Source organism: Plasmodium brasilianum, chromosome 1, assembly GCF_023973825.1.
Source record: "Plasmodium brasilianum strain Bolivian I chromosome 1, whole genome shotgun sequence".
Lineage (NCBI taxonomy): Eukaryota > Apicomplexa > Aconoidasida > Haemosporida > Plasmodiidae > Plasmodium > Plasmodium brasilianum.
The window spans coordinates 534468-557819 of NC_090114.1; the positions used below are offsets into that span (position 1 = coordinate 534468).

General features: G+C 26.4%; 3 protein-coding genes across 3 annotated transcripts; 2 read left to right on the plus strand and 1 right to left on the minus strand.

The window, feature by feature from the left end:
* Positions 1 to 1721: 1721 nt before the first annotated feature.
* On the plus strand, positions 1722 to 3509 carry MKS88_000445 (uncharacterized protein; the record flags this gene model as incomplete). Its single annotated transcript, XM_067215500.1, has 1 exon — positions 1722 to 3509. The coding sequence occupies one exon, from the start codon at positions 1722 to 1724 to the stop codon at positions 3507 to 3509; it is 1788 nt and encodes a 595-aa protein (XP_067075683.1).
* Positions 3510 to 4937: 1428 nt separating this feature from the next.
* On the plus strand, positions 4938 to 8242 carry MKS88_000446 (DNA mismatch repair protein MSH2; the record flags this gene model as incomplete). Its single annotated transcript, XM_067215511.1, has 3 exons — positions 4938 to 7437; positions 7726 to 7793; positions 8186 to 8242. 3 exons carry the CDS (start codon positions 4938 to 4940, stop codon positions 8240 to 8242), a joined length of 2625 nt encoding a protein of 874 aa, XP_067075684.1.
* A 7421-nt stretch (positions 8243 to 15663) lies between these two features.
* On the minus strand, positions 15664 to 21951 carry MKS88_000447 (uncharacterized protein; the record flags this gene model as incomplete). The annotated part of the gene is made up of 1 exon (XM_067215522.1): positions 15664 to 21951. One exon carries the CDS (start codon positions 21949 to 21951, stop codon positions 15664 to 15666), a length of 6288 nt encoding a protein of 2095 aa, XP_067075685.1.
* Between the last annotated feature and the right edge of the window lie 1401 nt (positions 21952 to 23352).

Genomic DNA, 23352 nt, shown 5'->3' on the forward strand with positions numbered 1-23352 from the left:
TTTTTCTTAAAGTGGACTACTTAATTGTTACTTTAATCATCTCAATAACTGAAAATTAATAAATGGTATCTTAAAATTGTTATATACATAACGCATTTTGAAAAATAGTCTATATAATATTTTATTATAAAATAAAAGAAACAAACTTTAATGTAATAATTTCATGTAGTAATATCTGCGAAACAATGAAAAAAACATGTATGAAAAAAAAAAAAAAATGTAGATTATTTATATATGACAATTTTATATATTTTGAAATTAAAAAGTCTATACCATATGTACAAAAGCGTTGAGAAGTTGATCCTTTCCTTTTATAAATGACACTGTGCACATGCATATGCATACAAATACACAAATATATATATACACATATATATATATATACACATATATATATATATATATATATATAATAACAATTCTGAAAAAACTGCCACTTTGGCGTTGTGTAATTTAAGAATTAGCAGAATTGAAATTGTGAGCTTCACTTTTTACATTATTACAGAAGTGTATAACTTTCTGTCAAATGAATTTTACGAGTTAATGTCTTATTCACTCACTTTTGAAATAAAAAGTATTAACCTTTTTTAAAGAAAAGTAGTGTTTTTTTTTGTTTGTTTTTTTTTTTTCCAGATGTTATAAATTCAGTCCATACAACATATTATTTACTTATAGGATGATGTCATTTAATAAAATTCGGCTCAAAAAATTAAAAAAAATTGAACAGAGAAGAAATAAAATATTTTCATATGTTTTGAAATGTACCTTAATAATTTTGCTCAGTCCATCTATGTTGTATTTTGCAAAAACCAGTTGAATAACATTATTACAACGAATTGTTTTTATTTTATTTTGTGCTGTTTTATCGTATTTTACGTTAATTATTTGTTCATTAAAAGGAAGTAGTATTACTTTGTTGTTACCATGGGTAGGTTTACTTTTTTTTTTTTTTTTTCTTTCCTTTTTATTAAAAGAAAATATAACATTGCTATAATTTCGTCATCCGGATTTTTTTTTTTTTTTTTTTTTTATGAATTGTTCAGAAATTATTGATAATTAGTTTTATTTTTATAGCGATTTTTACTAGCCTTTTAATTTTATTTTTCCCACACATTTAAGGGAAAATGCTGAAGCAGCGCTTCCAATGTCATTTTAACGTTTTTTTAACGTCATTTTGATCGTTATTTTTATAATAGTTTTACCTTCTTTTTACGTCTTACTATTTTTTTATTTTTTTTTTTTTTGTTTTCTCTTCATCATTTTCTCCTGAATAACACTTTTTTATCGGAATGTAGAGAACTACAAACGACAGAGCTAATATATTGGTTCTGTAATAGCAGTAAATTCTGAACAACAAGGTAAATGTAATACCGCTCAACCAATGTAAAAATAAGTTAAGAAAATGAACAAAAAAAAAAAAAATAAAACAGAATATGACAAAATATGCCAGAACATAATAAAATAAGATTCATTATGACATAATAAGACAAAATACGACAAATTATAAACACATATGACAAATATAAGATAAAATAAAATAAAAAACAGCTCATGTAGAAACAAAAGTTATCCCTATAGCGGTTAGGAAAGAACGCACATATACGTACATATATATATACATATACACACCTCCACATGGGCACTTCCAAGCGTGATGAAGCTCCTTGGACCAACTCCTGAAGTGTATAATCAAGAAAAGGTAAAAAAAAATAAAATAAAAAATGATTAAAAATATAAGCTGTGAGGTGATGCCTACAAGAAAATGGTGCATACATTCAGAAAAGGTAAAACGAACAAATGTCATTTTAAAAACTTTAATTAAAAAACTTATTGATAAAAAAAAGGAAAACAAGTTTTTTAATTGTATACCTTATTACGAGTTTTTACTAAATAAATATGGTACACATATTATATCCATAGAAGATTGTTTTAAATTATTTTTTTTACAAAATAGGGACTTTTTCTTTAGTAAGAAATTGATGAATCATATATGTACAACAATTAGTAATGCATCAATTTTGAGCATATTAAAAATTAAGAAGGAATATATAATAGATCATCTGTATAACTGTAATATTTATAAATACAAATGTTTTTTTCATAATGAATTCTATCATTTTATACACAACATTTTATTGCTATGTTGTATGCAGTTATGCACACCTGCTATTCTTGAAATAGTTGATGAAGAACAAAAACAACGTATAAAATTGAAAAATTTACATAAATTTTACAGTCCAAATAAGTATGTACTATTATTTGATGAGAAAAATAAAAGCAACAAAAGAATATGTAATAATATTGAATTTTTTTTAAAACTCTATAGATGCTTTAGTTATAATAATATTAGTCCATTTTCCTTTTTAAATAAATACATCTACCACAATTTTTATAATATTCCTATAAACATTCTGATAAGAAACTATATTATTTGCTATCCAATTTTTAAAGAAGTGCCTATTTTGTCCTCCTGTAACTCTTCTTTGTTTCATAATGAAAAAGTTCCATATTTAAAACTTCATGAGATATGTCAGATGTTATTTTACTTATCAAAGAATAATTTAAATTTTTATTTTGAATCTTTTCTAAATATATACTTTTACCCCATTCTCATATACACATTCGGTTTGACAAACACCCACTTATACAATTCAGTATTATCCTATTTAAAGGAAGAAAATGAAGTAACCAAAATAAAAGAGACACAGAATATAGATAACCTTATAGTGAGTTTCATAAATTACTTATCATCTTCTTATGTTATCAAAAATATTAAATCAAGCATTCTATCGATCATGTTGTGCATCTATATATCTTCTACATTATTTCACGCATTATACAAACGTCATTTTGTTTCCTATAATTGGTCTAATTTTAGTACTGTTCATAATGTTGAGAGAAAAATACACAATTTTGTTTTAGTTACTGGTGAAAGTATATCACATATCAATAGTTTATCTTTTATGAAGAAATGCATCCTTCTAGTATATATAATAAATGCAGTTTTTCCTGTGATATATGAGAATGTAGTATATAGTAGAGACAAATACAATAAAGAAGAGATAAAAACAGCCGCATGTTATTATAACAATATATTGCAAAATTGCATAAAAATTTATAGCCATAGATACAACAATACCACGTACAGAAGTAATAAGACAATACATCATACTTATGCTGATAGTACAATAAAACAGATGGACATGACCGCAAGTCAGAACATAAAGTATTTCACAACAGAATTATTTTCAAAAAATAAAAAATTTAATTTTCTTAATTTTGTGAAGCTTCCTTTTTTGAAAGCTCTTCACTATGAAATATTCCTGTACACGGAATGTAATAAAAATAGTCAAATTGTTAACATAAAAAAATCATTATTAGAAAATGAAATATTTTATTTCTTACAACAATATGTGCAAAAGACGATCCCAAATTATATATGCCAAAGGGGTACTCATAACGCATCCGCGTTTTTTACAATAGATATACAAATATTAAAAAGGACATAAAAGGAGTACCGCGAAGAAAGAGCAAAGATGCACATTTTGTGAAATCGCATTCATGAGTTATACACCCCAATTTTTTTTATTACCTCCTATTCACTATTTTTGCATGTTTGTTTTTCGGATTTTCCTTTTCCTTATTGTTTCATTATTATTTTATTTTTTTTTCTATTCCATTTTATTTTTATTATAATTATTTATTTTTTTCTTTATGTTACTCATTTTTTGGACATGAATGCACACATCTATGTATATAAATATGTAAAAAAAAAAAAGAAAGGAAGAAAACAAAAAAGTATATATGGAAAAAAGGATAAACTTATTTTCCCAAACAATTATTTATTTTCACGTTTTGTAGAGATGTAAAACTACAAGTATGTTTATTTATTTATTATCTATCTATCTATCTATATAATATTTATTTTTGTTAATTTTATTTTTTTATTTATTTCAAACTTTTCCTTTTTGGAAATATAAGCACATCATAAAGAAATGCTTTCATTTTTTCGCGAAAACAAAAAAAGAAAATAAAGACAAGAAAAGAAAATCAGACAAAACGAGCGAAAGGAAAATAAAAGCGAACAAAAGAAATGAAAAGGCTTGAAAAGAAAAACCTAGTGAAACAGAGAAAAGACATAAAATACTACAGAGTTTTGTTCGTGCCCCTCTGATTACCTTCTGATATGTAAAATATGCGGAAATATCTTACTCTGAGTGAATGGTAAGAAAGGTACAGCAAATTAAAGGAACCCAACAAATAGGATAAAATCAACGATGGTATACCTGCATGTATAAGCGTACGAATAACGGCCCAATTGCTGCCACTAGAAAGGTAAAAATAATTTATGGTTTAGTACAATTTAACTAATGCGTCCCTGTGTGGGCATAAATACGTATGTATATGTATCTACTAAAGCATAGTAAAACTGACAAAAAAAAAAAAAAAAAATAAATAAATAAACATCAGTTGCATGTTATCTCATGATAAGCTTAACAGAATATTAAAATACTTTTTTTTTTTTTTTTTTTTTTTTGTGCCTTATTCAAAAATTCGTATTATCTCTTTATACTGATGGTAATGATACAATAATTAAAGAAGTATATAATTCATTGTTTCTTTTTCCATTTTGATTACATTGTACATTTTCAGTTATTATTAACAAGAGCGTGAACATAAATTTTTATTTTGGTACACTCTCCACCTCTTAATTAACTCATTGATCAATATAGCAGCAATCCAATAAACCAATAAAGCAGCAAACCAATAAAGCAGCAAACCAATAAAGCAGCAAACCAATAAAGCAGCAAACCAATAAAGCAGCAATCCAATAAAGCAGCAATCCAATAAAGCAGCAAACCAATAAAGCGGCAAACCAATAAGGCAGTACGTCAACCATCCACTAAATCAGTTCGTTCCTTTGCGCTTCTAGAAAGATGAGCGAGGATAATTTAGAAAACGCGCCTACATTAAAAAGCAACAACGTAATAAGCTTCATTATAGAATGCAGAAATAGCATCAGATATGCAGGTATCTGTATTTATAATATGCACACGAACTGTTTTTCTCTATGTGAGTATATAGAAAATGAACATCTTACTGTATTAGAATCAGTGATAATACAATGTAGACCGACTTTATTTTTATATTTTCCAAGTAATGATAAGATAGATGATAAAAGGATAAAACTAATATTAGATTTATGCGAAGTTAAGGGTTGTGAGCTTCCTAGGAATTATTTCCAGTCTACATCAATAGAGAATGACTTGAGCAAATTAATTAAAGAAACTGAAGATGTAAAAAATTATATATTTTTTTTTAAATTAGAACTAGCATGTAAATCGCTGTGTAGTATTATAAAACATTTAAATTTGCTAAATGATGATAATACTGTTAATAAATGTATTTTAAAAAATTATAATATTAATGAGTATATGAAGTTAGACAAAGCGGCAGTAGTGGCATTGAATATATATGCAGAAACCGGCACAGATAAGAAGAAGCAGAGTAATAACACAATGACTCTTTACAAATTTCTTAACAAATGCAAAACAAAAATAGGTGAACGAAAATTACTTGAATGGATAATGCACCCTTTAAGGGATGAACACAAAATTAATGAAAGACTAGATATAGTAGAAATATTCAAGGAAGATGGCGTTACAAGATCTTTAATACAATCGGATTATCTTAGAAAAGTATGTGATATACATATTATAATAAAAAAACTAAAAATTATAAGCAGCAATAGTAGTGTATCGAATGAAGATAAGAAAAGAGGGAATAAAGTTAACAACTCCAAAACAGGGTGCACTATTGAAGATTTAGTAAAATTATATGACAGTATAATTGAGTCCAAAAAAATATATTACTGTTTAGGGGAATATAAAGGGAAACATAGATGTACGTTAGAAAGAAATTTTCTAACACCTTTAAAAGATGTTCTTATAAGCTTAGATTCATTTTTAAAACTTATAGAATTAACAATTGACTTAGATGAAGTACAGAATAATAATTTTTTAATTTCCCGTAAATTTGATGAGGAATTAGAAAAACTAGCGAACGAAAAAGAAGAGATATACAATTTGATCAAAGGACACAGGATAGAAGTAGAGGAAGATATTAACTATTTAAAGGGGGGAGTCAGCAGCAGCAGTAACAGTAGTAACAAAAGAAATTACGCAAATAATAGTAATACTACTACTATGAAAGAAGACATAAAACTGGTCGAGTGTAATACAAACATATTTCTATTTAGAGCAGTTAAAAAGGATATAACTTATATACAACAGAGAAAAAAGGTATATATGCAAGTGAGAATGAACAAAAACGAAATATTATTTCATACTAATAAGCTAAAAGATTTATGTAAAAAATATGAATACGTCTTACATGAATATAATACATCTCAAGAACAGCTAGCTAATAAAGCAATACAAGTAGCTAGCTCTTACTGGGAACCAGTAGTAAAATTATCGAAAATTATTTCACAAATAGATGTATTATGTGCATTTGCATTTGTCAGTGCATCTAGTATATCTGTTTATGTAAGGCCTATAGTAGAACAAAATGGAAAAATTTTACATATGGAAGGTTCACGTCATCCTTTAGTAGAGAGCAATTTCTTACTCGTAAATAATTTTATACCAAATAATGTATGTATGAATAAAGATGATAAAAGATTAAACATTATAACGGGACCTAACATGGGAGGTAAGAGTACATATATAAGACAGATAGCTTTAATATGTTTGATGTCTCAAATAGGTTGTTTCGTTCCTTGTAATTATGCAAAATTACCAATATGTTCTCAAATAATGTGTCGAGTTGGATCCTCAGATATACAATTAAAAGGAATTTCTACCTTTTTTTCCGAAATGATTGAAATTGCAGCTATTATAAAAAATGCGGATGAAAATAGTCTAGTCATTATAGACGAGTTGGGGAGGGGTACGTCCACCTATGAAGGATTTGGTATTAGTTGGTCCATTGCTCATTATATACTTACCAAAATAAAATGTTTTTGTTTATTTGCTACCCACTTTCATGAAATGTCCAATTTAGAAACAGAGTATATAGGTTGTACCAACAATCATGTAGGTGCTAAAATAGATACACAAAAAAAAAAAATTTCTTTTTTATATGAAGTTAAAAAAGGATATGCAGACAAAAGTTATGGGGTACATGTAGCACAAATTGCAAAATTACCACAAAGTGTTATCGATAAAGCTTTTGAAAAATCAAAAGAATTAGAATCAGTTGAAAATAGACATTATTTTAAAACGAAATTACAGGCGAAGAATCAATTAGATCGCGATCAAACTGACATCTATCAGAATAGTCAAAAATTCCTTAACGATATATTCAGTGCATCCGACGATTATCAATTTGTTTCGGCAGTCAAACAGAACGCTGCTCTTCTCAACGAAATGATCAGTTTGATGTAGCTCCTAAGGTGGTCATTTCATTACATATAAATATATTCATACTTGCATAAATACGTACATACGTACGTACATATATAAGTATATATACGTAAATGTATTGATATATATATATATATATATATATATAAATGTATTTATGCATATACGTGTGTGTGTACCCGTATTTCCCCCTAACACGTTTCACTGTTGGTTCCTGTTACCAAAAATTAACCCCCCATAACAATGCGGGTACACTTAATGTACTCCTTAAATTTTACTACCCTTTTATTTATCTTAGAATTTTGTAAATTCATTAAAAATATTTATGATGGAAAAGATGGTGTTACCTTGGAAGAAGGAAAAAAGGTACACACTGTTAAGTGATTCATATTTGTTTTTGCATAAACTTTGCAAAAATTTATTGATACGTAACTTTAACATTTAAAATTTTCAAAAAAAATCATATATACCTTCATTTCCTAATTTGACTGCGCTTAAACGTTAACCCGGCTTTTTGAAAATGGTATGTAAATTGCATCAGGTATGTCATTCATGCTTGTTATGCTAAACTGCTTACTACACAATAAACTTATCGCACGGCTGGCTATGCTCAAGCTAATCGCGATTAAAAAAAAAAAAAAAAAAATTAAACTAAACTAAAATAAAACAAAATGAAATAATATTACATTGCGTAATGGTAAAATGATACAAATGTAAAAGAAAGCTTAAAAAATACCTACTATTATTCTTATTAGCAGCGAGAAGTGAGCACAAGGAATGCATATGAGATGTATACTAATGAGGTGTACAGATGAGTGCGATACAAAAAATATATATATATATACATATGTATACATATGTATACATATGTATACATATGTTATACATGTGAAGTGCATTTTCACTAAATTGTAAAAATTTTTTTTTTCAATCCTTTGATAACCATTAATAAATGCAGTAATTATTTAGGTATCGTCGATATATGCCTACATAGCTTAGTTGGTAGAGCATCCGCCTAGTAAGCGGAAGGTCATCGGTTCGAATCCGGTTGTAGGCTATATATATATATATGTATATATGGACATTATAATAATAAATGTGTAGGTGGTGTTATGGGGTGGTGTTAAACATTGTTTAGTAAAAAAAAGAACGGTATAAATTTGTTTATTTGAAAAATACAAAATAAAAAAAATTGAATTTTGTAAGAGTTTTTTTCCAGAGTAACAAGGATATAACAAATCAAATAAACTTTAAAAGTTTTTCAAAAAATTTAAAATATTTTGAATTTTTGGAATTATTCAAGCATATGAATCTTTTTAATTAGAATAATAATTACATTTAAAGGAGAAATGTGAGCTCCCTGATAAACCAATTGTAATTTACCTTTTATTATTTTCATTCATTATTTATTTTACAATTCATATTTTTTCTTTATGTGCTTAGTTATCTCCTTTGATAAATTAAATACTAACGCGTAAAAAGGTTGCTATTTTGATAAAATTAGAAAAAGTACAATAAGAGTATTCTCATGAGAGTTACTAGTATGGTAAAAAAATAAAAAATAAATATATCAGTTGCCTTCTAGTACTAGTAAGCTGAGAACAGTAATATATTTTTCGGTTGACAATTGTTCTGTGATTTCATATGATATAAAACTAATAAATTTATTAATTCATGAATCCAATTTTTTCAAATCCAATTTTTTCAAATCCAATTTTTTCAAATCCAATTTTTTCAAATCCAATTTTTTCAAATCCAATTTTTTCAAATCCAATTTTTTCAAATCCAATTTTTTGATGTTTAATCTTATAGAAGTAGAAAATATGATAAGTATATTAATGAATAGGTAGTATATGCATGAGGGAATATAAATTACAACATATACATACATTCATCACTACATATAAAGCACACATGCATCGCACTACATATACATATATATATATATATATATATATTATTACTAATATATCTGTGCTAATTATAGTAATAACTTGAACAAATATTTTAATACTGTACTTATTTTGTACATGGATTTTTCCGTTTTTGCTAGAGTTGATTCATATGTATAAGAGTCCCAACTACTAGCGATTTTTTGCTTATATGATTTGGCACTAGGTTCGAACATAAAAATTTGCTCTTAACATTTTAATATGTTCACATTTTAATTTTTTATCTAATTGTTTGATACATCGTTTAGCATAATTACATTGAACCATTTAATCCTTATGTAAATAGTATGAACAAAAAATTACGACAAAATATGAGAAAAAATATTGCTAATGAGTTAATGGCAATTTGATTGGCGATGAGAAAAATAGTATACTTAAAAAATATAAACATATATATATATATATATCTACCTAAATATATATATATAAGTATACGGAAATCTGTATGTATTAATATGCACATGAATAGTGCCAGAAAACCCGCTTTTAAAAAATGAGTTATGCGATTTAATTTATTAATTTTAAGACTTTTTTTTTTCGGTTACATTTTGTTCATTGAGATAGATAAAACAAATGTAGAATAAAATAAAATAAAATTTTATGAGATTTTTATAAATTGTATACAAATATTTACTATTTAATTTTTATTTTTTTTGTTTTGAAAAAATATGTCCAAAGCAGGATTCGAACCTACGTTGCCACATCCACAGTGTGGAGTCCTAACCACTAGACGATTTGGACATTAATTAATCAGTCATTGCAATGTATTATATTTTTTTTTTTTTTTCTTTTTTCAATTGTTTTAATTTATTTAATTTTATTCTTTTTTTTTAAGTAGTTTAAACAAAAATTCAGAGCGCCTTTAGTAATCCAGTTTTTTGTTTATATCTTTTTCTTTTTCTGCTTCAATTTTTATTTTAATTTTTCATGGGTTTTTCTTTTTATCCATTCGTTGCTATTTCGTCAAAACTGATATAAGTAAGCATTTACGGTACATACAAATATGCTTATGTATTCTGTGCATATGTAAATATATATATATGTATGTATGTACTTTTATATGTATGCATAAATGTATGTACATAATTTCTAACAGATGGCGAAAGGACGGAAAAATTAAAATTTGCAATATTTCAAAGTTGTGTATTTTTTTTAAATTAAAATAAAAGTAATATTTTCTTGTCTCTAAGTGTTAACCATAAATTTTTCTTTTTCTTTTAAAGAAAAAAAAGGATAGTCATTCACTGTACTTGTGTTAAGTGAACAGTGTAATATTATTGTATCCTTGGTATATCTGAACTCGCCAACCTTGAAATAATCGTTAATTCAATTTATCAATGATCATATATTAGTTTATTGGTTTAAATATACAATTCTGAATTTACCTTTTTTGATAATTTTTTTTACTATGCATCTAGTATTTCCGTGTTCCCTTTTTTTTGTTAAGTTGTACTCTCATATATGTATAATATATACATATATATAACAGTTTCGCACATAACGCTAAATAAACGTTTTTCGCTGTGATCAAAAAGAGAGAGATAAGGTGTTACATGAAATAATAAAGCGCATAATAATACACAATAAATCGTTTGAATGACTATTAAGGTAATTTGCTATTTTTTTTTAAAAAATGCAGTAGCAACATATATTATACTACGCGTGTAGTGTACCAGTGTGCAAAAAAAATTGAAGTGGTTTATATTTAAAAACTTTTTGAACTGCTGAACGTAAGCATTTTAAATTTATTATATATGCAAAGTCGCATATATAGTATGAGAAGAGTAAATAAATGAGCAACTTAAATATTAAAATATTTAATTTAAAATTTTTTTTTACTAATTTTAAACATGCAAATTCGAAAATTCGAAAATTCGAAAATTCGAAAATTCATTTAATTATATTAATTGTATTAATTTTAAAAATATATCTAACTGGAAAAAATTTTTTTTTTTTAATTTTTTATAATGTACATTAAAATAAGTGATATTCTAAAATCTTTGTTGGCTTATTATTTTATATTGCTACCTTAGCTCAGTCGGTAGAGCGCCAGACTCTTAATCTGGTGGTCAGGGGTTCGAGCCCCCTAGGTAGCTTTAATTAATTTTAATTATGGAAAAAATAAAAAAGGACTATATTAGAATATTCTAAACTTGTTATATTATAGTCATAATTAAACGTAAGTAAATATTAATGTATGATATATATATATTACTTTAAAAGCAAAAAATAATATAGGTTTTATACATATAAATTTACTTGTTAAAATAGTAGGCATAATAAAATTATTAAAATAAAATTAAAATTTTATAAAAGATCGCTGATTAAAAAATAAATAAAAAAAAAAAATTTTATATTATCATTATATATATATATATATATCATGGCACTATTTTGAAATGACAAATGTTTAATTATACATTCAAATAAAAATAGGACTAAGTAATAAAATTTTATTCATATAAGTATTTGTGTAATATTTTAAACATCCTATTTTTGTCCAAATGACGTGCAAAATAATGCTATGAAAGGGGAAGGAATTGAAGCCGCCTAATTCGTACACACTTACATATATGTACATATATATATATATAAGTATGTACATATATATATATATAAGTATGTACATATATATATAAGTATGTACATATATATATAAGTATGTACATATATATATAAGTATGTACATATATATATAAGTATGTACATATATATATAAGTATGTACATATATATATAAGTATGTACATATATATATAAGTATGTACATATATATATAAGTATGTACATATATATATAAGTATGTACATATATATATAAGTATGTACATATATATATAAGTATGTACATATATATATAAGTATGTACATATATATATAAGTATGTACATATATATATAAGTATGTATATATATATATAAGTATGTACATATGTAAAAATAAATATTTATATAAATGTATATTTTTAACTTCAGAATTACTTCAAAATCACTTAAAAAATTTTTGTGTTCCGTGTGAACGTTTAAAAATGAAATTTATTTATGAACGTTGAAAAGTACTGCATATAAAATTTACGACAGAATAGTATTTGTTTTCATATAAAGATGCATGAACAAAATTTTGCAAATTGATCAAAAGAATTCTCAGCTAAGAAAAAAAGAAATGCTTATAGTAGACTTTTTACGTTGGGTTTTTTTTACCTTAGGCTTTTCCCAAAAAAAAATTGTACTTTATATTATGTCAAATACAAATATGTTTTGCCTATATATGTTTGTACGCATGTGCACACATACATAAATAGAAGCATACTAGCATACTACCACGTACGCATTTATTATAACCGCTAAAAAGTTCAACGAAACGGCCTCATTCCAATTTTATTGGCATTTAATATTACGTACTGTTTTCCTTAGTACGTTCTAAATTATTAATGTAGAATAAAAACATACAATAACAAAAAGGGCCGTAAAATAAAATAATAATTTAAAGGAGAATATTATCTCCAACCTAATGCTGAAAAATATCTTTTATGAAAAGTAAAACTTAAAATTAAAATGGCTACCTTGGCCGATTCATAGCACATTTATGTTCGATTTATGGCTGACTTATTCAATATATTACACAATCTTTAGCGAAAGAGGGTGTTACTACCTTTAAAACGCATGAGACAAAATACATTAAATTTTAAATGCCCATTGTTCACCTCTCACGGAGTTGATTATTCTACTCATTCTTTTCTTAATTTTAGTTGGAAAGAAATATTTTTTCCACTAGCAGAAAAAATAAAATATCAGCGAATAAAATGTTAGCGAATAAAATATTAGCGAATAAAATGTTAGCGAATAAAATATTAGCGAATAAAATGTTAGCGAATAAAATATTAGCGAATAAAATATTAGCGAATAAAATATTAGCGAATAAAATATTAGCAAATAAAATATTAGCGAATAAAATATTAGCGAATAAAATATTAGCGAATAAAAGAGTATTATGTTTTCGTTTCTTCATAAATGCGCTGGCAAATGTACTACCCATTTAGTTATACTGAAATACGCCTTTTCTCCGTATGGTAAAAAAAAGAAAAAGAAAAAAATGCTACGACAAAGTTTGCTATTATCTTATAAATGTTAGCAATGGCACAGTAAAAATTTCAACTAATTTTTATGCTTATTCTTGATTGCACTCCTTAATGAGTACAAGTACATGATATTATGCACACATATGCATTGGTGGGCTAGTATATGCATATTACATATGCTTTAACATATCGCGATACATACGTATAAATAAAATATGTAATGAATAACTTACATATATATACGTACGTACGCCTGTACCTATTAACATACATAAACCTCTTTATATTTTTATATTTGCTCTTTTACAGCTGAAAAAATAATAGAAAAGCTCTTGAAAAATACTTGTTTATAATAGTTTTAGTTTTCTTTATGTACCATTAAATAGTATAAATAGTACATACATAATATATGTATATACAAATGTATATATATACATAATATATATTTAAAAAAACATTATAACTTTAAGAATTTCAAAAAAAATTATTTATTTTTGCTTTTCGTACTTCTTCTCCAGCCTCCTAGGGGACTCGAACCCCTGACCACCAGATTAAAAGTCTGGCGCTCTACCAACTGAGCTAAAGAGGCAGTTAGATGTATATGCTTTTATTGAACTTATTATTCAATAATTTTTTAGTTTATTTTTTTTTCTTTTAGCATTTAAATTTATTGCACCATTTTTCTTTTGCAAAAGTATTTTTTCTTATTTTTACGGAAATCGTATTTTTTACAAATTATATATTTTTTTTTTCTGCGATACAGAAAAAAAAATAGTAAAAAAAAAAAAATGTGCATATATATAATATGCAGATAAGTGTAGATAGTGCAAAATAATTTAAGTATTAATTGAAAACCTCTTTGTATTAGACCTCTTCATCAGAGTGCAAATTAGTACAAAAATAGTACACACAAAGCACAATCGTCATTTATGGTAAGAGGAGTTATATAAATACAAAATATTTAAGTTATACGTGAATATTTACGTATTTTTTAATTATCAGTTTGTATATATATTCGTATATTCGTGCACACAAACATTAATACGTCAGTATTTCCATTATACGGGAATACACACACATTAATACGTCATTATTTACATTATTCGTGCGTACATTAATTTGTGCAATTTTTATTTTTTTTTTTTTTGTTATCTAATTTTTCCCTATTTTGAGTTTAACATGTGATAAACTGTGTCTCTCTTGTGAAAGTAAATTAATTAAAACTAGTTAAGTATTCTCAAAATTTTTTTTTTTTTAAATTATTAAGTACTTAACTATATTCTTTAAAAGCTCTTGAAGTTTAACATAACATGATATGCATGATATGGCAGTTTTCAAAAATAAATTATTGTATATACTTACGTATACTTTTGCATAACATATATAAAATGCAAATATATATACATATGTTAAAAAAAAAAAATATATATATAATTAAAAATGTTGAAGAAAAAAAAAAAAAAAAAACCTGTACAAACAAAATGAGTCAGAAGTATATGTATCAAATTTAAGCAGATTTGTATGTACCTTCCTTTTCATTATACATTCTGCCAAACTGCATATATACACATATACAAATGAACACATATGTAATGTATGCACAAGTACAAATATAAGCACATATATATACATATATATATATTTATATTTATAAAAGCTATTATTATAAGTAAATGTATCATATTTACAACTGTTTTCAGTTTCGGCATAAGGTCCGCACGAATTACTGTATGATATTGAATAATAAAGAACTGTATAATAATGCATGAACTAAAATTAGAAATTTTAAATATATAATGCATATTGCATGATGCATAATATGCAGTGTGTAATATATAGTTTATAATGTATAATGTATAATATATAATATAAAATATATAGTGTATGATATATAATGTATAATATATAATGTATAATATATAACGTATAATATATAACCTATAATATATAACCTATAATATATAACCTATAATATATAACCTATAATATATAACCTATAATATATAACCTATAATATATAACCTATAATATATAACGTATAATATATAACGTATAATATATAACGTATAATATATAACGTATAATATATAACGTATAATATATAACGTATAATATATAATGTATAATTTATAATATATAATGTATTTTATTTTTTAGTAAGTTCCTCATAAGTACGTTTCCATCATCGTTTCCGTCGTCGTTTTCCTTTTATTTGGTGAACTCCTCATTTATATGACTATCAGCTAATTCGGAATTGTGCATTTGTTTAGTTTCTTCTACGTCGTTTAAATCGTTTGCTTTTCCTCTTTCGTCGTTAGCACATATATTTATTTCGCTCGTAACACTGATGTTCTTTTGTTCACTTGCACTTGTGTAAATGTTATGATTTGCGTGCTTCCTAGTGTCTATGTACCATGGACTATGTTTTTCTTCATTTTCGCCTAAGTGTATTTGGTTATACACTTGCCTATTCGAGATAACACTTATTCGGTTCTGCTTCTGTCTATTTGTATCGAAGTATAACTCGTTGTACATCTGCTGCTGAGAAGCGGCGTGTACTTCTGCATACATATCCTGGTTAGTAGGGGTGTGTGCTTCTATATACATATCCTGATTCACAGGGGCGTGTACTTCTGCATACATATCCTGGTTAGTAGGGGTGTGTGCTTCTATATACATATCCTGATTCGCAGGGGCGTATGCTTCTGTATACGTATTCTTGTTAGCATGGGCATGTGCTTCCGCATACATATCCTGGTTAGCGGTAGCATGTACTTCGTCATTCATGTGCCGGTTAGCAGCTCCGTTCTCTTTTGCACACATTTCCTGGCTAGAATCAACGTAGAACTGGTTATACACACGTGCATTCTCCTCTACGCTTACATCCACATGATTAAGTCGATTCTCCTCCTTGTTCATCTCCTTGTTCACACCTTTATACGTGTTTCTTTCAACGCGTTCATGGTTCTGCTGATCATTCGGTAGTGCATATTGATTGTGTGGTTGGTGTTCTTCATTTCGAATTTTATTTTTAAAAAGATTTATGTCTTCAAGATTTTGCATATACTGACGACATCCCTTAACATTATCGTACAAGTATATTAACAAATCTATAAGCTTTTCTATGTTCCCCTCCAAATCTGTTTTCTCAGTATTCGTTTTTTCAAATTTTTTTAATAAATGTATGTAATCTTTCTGTAGTTCATTCATATCAGTACTGTTAATTACTTGTTGTTCCTTTTCCCATAAAGAAAATGTATTTTTAACTACAATATTTTCATCCTCTGTTTTTTTTAACTTTTCTTTTAATAGTAAATAAGAATATAAGATATTATTTATTATATCATTTTTTTTTTCAATGATTTTATTTAAATAAATTTTTTCTTCGATATGTTTGAGTTCTTGTTCGTTTAATTTATTTCTCATAAGAATAATATCTTCCTTAATTATTCCTTTTCGTATTTTCTTTTCACTAGTATTCTTTTTATCATAATAGTATCTACTATGATATGCACCGTTTCTGCCTTTTCTATCTTTTCTTTCTTTTATTTGCTCATTTTTGTCTTCCTTACCACCTTCGTTATTTAATCGTGCTCGAATTAAATATCTCCCTTTTCGCTCCTCCCCCCTTTGAATATTTGCCTCTTCACTGTCTACCCCGCTGCGGTATTCACTTATACCTGCGCTGATTCCCGAGCTGAATCCTGAGCTAATTCCTTGGCTTCTTCCCTTACCTCCTCCTCCGCTTACTTCGCCCATTACTTTCCTTATTACTTCCCTGCTTCCTCCCTTGCTGTCTAGCCCCTCGATGTACTGACTCGTGCTATCCTCTTCACTGTACTTGCACTCATCGTCATCTTCTTCTTCGTCCTCACTCTCCTCCAAATAGGGATCTACCTCTATATAGTTTTCCCCACTACTGAATTTCCTGTTGATACCCTTATGAGTAAAAACACCCCTCCTTTGAGATATGCTTGCCTTGCTTGACTTTTCCAGTGAACGACTTTTTTTTTTCTTAGAATAAATTTTATCACTGCTTAAACTATGATTGAGACTAGTTAAATGATTTTTGGTTTGTTTAAAGAAATATGTTAACATATCATGATGAACTAATTTTGAATAAATAAAATGAATAAAGAATAAAGATTTCTCTGTTGAATAAAAAAAAAAATATTTCTTCCTTTTCATTTCAGATATATTTTTTATATTTGCATACACATCCTTGCATTTGACAAAAGTCGAACAAGAGAACTTTTTACTAAAAAAATTATATTTGCAAAAATCGTTTAATAGTTTATATATAATATTAAAAATATCATGTTCCATAATTGTTTTTATTAATTCCTTTTTTACTCTTTCTTCTTTTGATAGGAATAAATATATGCTAATGTATACACATATCAAACATTTCATTCTTTTACTTAAATATTTACTATTTATTACATTTATCAAGTACTTAAAATTATGTCTCTCATTATTAATCCTATTTCTGTACAATAACATATTAATTTGAAGTATCAATATATTCTTAACAGATTCATTATTTAATTTTTTTATATAATACATACCGGTTCCTTTATATCCATGAACATATAACATATTGTAATATATGATCTCCTCAAAATTTAAATCAACAGATTTTAAAAAATTATATAAATTACTAATGATGGTATTATCTTCCTCCTTTTCACTATTATTACTATGAACAGTAACAAGGCTCAGCACTTGATATATAAATTTTATACATGCAATATATTTTAAGAAAAATTTTTCTCTTCTTTCGATTTTCTTACTACTAACACTGTTATCCTGGACCATATTAGAACTCCTGTTCTTGTGCCATTTCTTTATTTTGTATAAACTCTTTTTTAATCTACCTATCTTATGCATAATGTAATAATAGAAAACGCTTTTTTCAAAAAAAAAGACAGTATTTAAATAATTCGAAATATCCACATATTTTTCACATAAACACATGAAAAATTCGTATATGCACTTTCGTATTACATACTGCTTATCATATAAAAACAGAATAAGCAGCATGTCTATGTACTTTACCTGCTTCAACCTCTTTAAATAAAACGTAAGCACATGTTCCAAATAGAAATACTTATCTTTCCGAAAACAGGCCATTATGAAATTGCACTCCTCTATATGCACGTCGAATTCTTCCCGTTTTTTGCTACTATTACGGAAGTGGTAACTTCTACTATTGTTATTATTACCATCATTATTGGCATTATCATTCCTACCATTATTGGCATTACTACTGCCATTCGTACTATTATCACTATAACTGCTAAGCAAAAAGCAGGCGCAGTGTTGCTCATCCTGAAACAGAAATTTGCAGCATATGTTAAATAGGTCTACAAAATTTGTGTTTTTGAAAACCTCGAAAATTTGTTCATTTTCCTTGAAAATATTCCTACTGCTACTACTACTATTCCTGCTACTACTACTACCTTTTTTTTTCATGTTAAATTGTTTGCTACTCGTGTTATTACTACTAAGGAGAACACTTCTCGCGTTATTACTGTTAAGATGTACACTGCTTGCATTGCTGCTGTTCAGATGCGCACTACTTACTACGTTAATTCTAACTTCCTCATTACAATCATTATGCAGGTTTCCATTTTTAACACAATTTAAATCTACAATTTTAGACTCATTCATGCCTTCGTAATTTGACAAAGGCTCGTTCTTAATTTGTGTATTTTCCTCCTCATTATTCATACGCATAAGGGGGGATCTACGTTTCCTACTCCTACTACTGTTTACCATATCTTTATACAAATATATGTATACAAATTTAAAAAAAAAAAAGAAAGAACATTCTAAAAATTTTGCCCTTTGAAATATAGGGAAATATTGCTTCAAGCTCACATCTGAACTGCTGTTCTTATGACGAAATTTACATATACAACATAGGACATCTAAAAATATGGTAATGATAAAAATTGAGTTATTGTAATATTTTAACATAGACTTGTTATAAACATAAATAATAATATTATATAAATTAAGAATTACACATATAAACTCTTCAAGTATATTTAATTCAAAAATGTATTTTGGACCAAACTCGCTATTTATTATTAAACACTTTAGCAGTAGTAAACTGCTTTTAATATCTATATTAATGGAAATGTTGTCCAGGTATATTTCCATTTGGTTTTTATCATCCTCTAAATTATTATTTGTACTTCTTTCACACTTTGTAAAATGAAAAATACAAGCCTTGTCAATGTTTCCCTCCGTGTAAGAATATCCATATTTTTCCCTCTGATCCACCACACCTATACCAATTGCAGAAACACCTACAGCGGAAGTAGGAACTCCACTCGATGTTGCACTTCCTTCTGTACTATTAATTTTACTCAAACTTGACATGCTCCTCCCGTTTGATCCCCCCTGCATGTTAAATTCATCAACGGCGTTCGCAATAGCTGTACTCTTTCCTTCACATTTGTCTGGATAATCTACTGGATCTTCTACATTACGCTTACAGTGACTTAAAGTAAATTTATCCTCTTGTTCTTCTCTCTTAATATTGCACGAAATGCTCAGATTTTTTTTTTCCCCCCGCTCCTTTTCTTGTTCTCTACCTTTATTTGAAAAATTACAAACCTTAGTAACATAACACATGTCTAACTTATCATCGTCATACAAAAAAAATAGCTCTCTAATTTGTTTAAATAAATAATAATGCTCTTCTTTCATTATTTTTATAATAGTTTCTATTATCCTTTCATACGTAATTATGTTCTTAATTTCAATATTATTTTCTGACACTAATAGAAATAATACAAGTATTTCATTTATAAGGTACGCATCTTCATTAGAAGCTATAATACCTAATAATTTACATATAAAATTACCTTTATTTAATATTAATCTATCAATATTATTTCTTACATTTTGTACTTTGTTATTTCTATACATAATTAAAAATATATTTTCTTCGCAATATTTTACCTTGTTATTTTTATTTATTTTTTTTTTTTCCTCTTCATATTCTTCGTACTCTTCATCAACCGTAATGAAATTACTGGATATGTCTGAGCTGCAATAGCAGTAGCTTTCATTATTTTTATTCTCAAAGCTACTATTGGAAGTATTACTTTGATTTTCAAAATTGTCTAAATTGCTATTTTTCGATTTATTTTCCTTACTTCCATTCTTTTCGCCACTTCCATAATTATGAACAAATGACGAAGTGCTGTAATCATAACCAGATGACAACTCAACTGATGTATTTTTCTTTTTGTCCTTTTCTGTTTTATTACCCTTATTTCTGCCAGATATTCTACTTACACTATTATACGTGTCTACATTTACATCGGACGATAAGGAAGAAGAGCTATATGAATCATATTCTACTAAAAATTCATATAATCTTTTGGTGTACTCTAATTTTTTTAAATTTTTTTGAATTGCTTCATCTTCAGCATCGAAAAATATGAAGGACCTAAATTTTTTATTTGTTGAAATGGAATTAAATTCCTTTTGTTCATTTATGTAATAATTTTCATTTTTATTTTTATATATTAGCTTATCCTCCGAATAATTTAATGGGTAATTGAGATAATTAACATAATGCAATTTGTTTTTTCTTAAATTACTTATAATTAACATGTACTGTTCGTGTATTTTTTGAGCAAAATTGTTTTGCTCCTTTGCATTTATATTACTTTCAGAATAGTGTTCATGATACAATATTTGAAAGCATTTTAAAGAGTACAAATTATAGTAATAAGCTGATTTTGTGTTCTCACAATATATGATATTATCATATAAATAAAAATAGAAATTTATATTGTCATAAATATATATTTTTTGTAATAACAGTATAAGTTCATATATAATAAATATAGAATTCTCAAAATCAAAATAAAAAATGCTGAATAATAAATCACAATTATTCGTTTCTTTAAACAATGTGTTCAAGTAGTTTACATATGTTTTTAACTTGTTACAATCTATTCTTATATTTTTTTTATGAAACATGTCTTTATTTAAACAAATTATTTTGTTCAAAACTTCTGAACTGTTCAGAATTATTTCTTCCAGTAATGTCCAGACGTTATTTTTTGTCAAAATTGTAATTTTCTTTTTTATATCATCCTTATTACCATCATCATCATGATCAACATTATCAACTCTTTTTAATTTTTCAAATACATGAATTATATTTAAAATTTTACAAAATTGTTTAATAAGTAATATTACCGTATTTTCATCATCGAAATAGTCAATTTTCCTATTTTTTACTTGTTCCGTGTACTTCACAATGTTATTTATAGTTATCAAGTAATCAGTAATGTTAATCACGTTATCATCAACACTTTCATTCGAATCATTATCAACAACATTTTTACTAAGTATGTCTTGAATGTTCTTTAACCATTTATTAATATCCTCATTTTTATTTTCATTTTTTGGTTTGCTATCTTTACTGCTCACTCTTTGTAACTTTTTGAATAAATGATAAGCCATTAAAGGTGATGTGTATTATATAGTAAAATTAAAAACATATCAAAAAAAAAAAAGGAAAATAAAAAAAGATAAAGGAAGCTTCAAACTGAATAAAGTTGTATAAAAATACGAACTAATGTGGGGAGCGCGGAGGGAAATTAAAGCAAATGTTAGGTTTATGAGAACCTTTTACAAGATGTTTAATACTCATTATGGGCTTTGTGTTGTATGCTTTATACTTTAAGTTTTGTGCTTTCTTTAGTACTTTTTTTCGCCTCTTTGCTCACATTTTTCTTTATGTTATTGCTTTTTTGGTGTTCATTTACATATTTTAACTACCCTCTCTGCTTGTGCAAACTTCTTACTCGCTATTATCTTTAGTAAAAAAGTGTTCCATTTCTTACAAATGAGGGGAAAGAGTTATAATACGTACAAACATAAATACATGCATACATACGTACATACACATATAAAAACAGATATATGTTATGCGCTATTAAGCCTGTATGAAAAGACCAAGTAAAAAATAAGCCTAAGAAATTTTTAATTTTTACCTTAATTCACTCGTGAAACGATTATAGCATTTTGGTAAACAATATTGCATAGTTCCTTTTTTTTTCTGTTTCACATGAAGTGAAAATACTATATATTTTTGTATGTTTATGTGTACATATAATGCATATGTCGAAGGGCATTTTATTTTTTTGCCTTTTCTTATGAACTGTTCCTTAATTATATCTTATACAATATAAAATGAACGTAGCAATAAAATTTTTTTTTTTTTTTTTTTGTGTCATATTAAAAAATTTAAGGAGTTTAACAATTTAGCAGTTTAGCAGTTTAGCAGTTTATCAGTTTAGCAGTTTAGCAGTTAAGCAATTAAGCTTGGTGCGCGAAGCACCTTTTTTTTTATTTTTTACTCGTATTCCTTACAATTTTTTGTTTCATTTTATTTTCCTCTTTTTAAAATATTCAAGTATGATAAATAAATCCAAGTCGTGTGTTTTGCACTAGTTAGAATGCTATCACATTATGGTCTCACACATACACACTTTGCGTGCATATGCATATATGCATGTAAATATATACATACTTAAAGATATATATGCACAATACATATGTGTATATATGCGTAAAATAGTTGTTCATTTCAGTTCAACGATACATTTTTGAAGTAGTTTTTTCTACGTGTCCATCGAACTTAAAAAAAATAGTATGAAACAACCCCCTGTTCATAATTCACCGGAACATTGAGTTCGAAAATAATGGCTTTTTGGATAATGTAACTTTTGGGGAAAAAAAAAAAAAAAATAGTTAGCTAACATAAAACAATCCCCTAAAAAATGGTAATTAATAATATACTCGAACTAAATGCCTATCAAAATAAACGGGAAAAGAATAGATAACCATTAACATAATTAT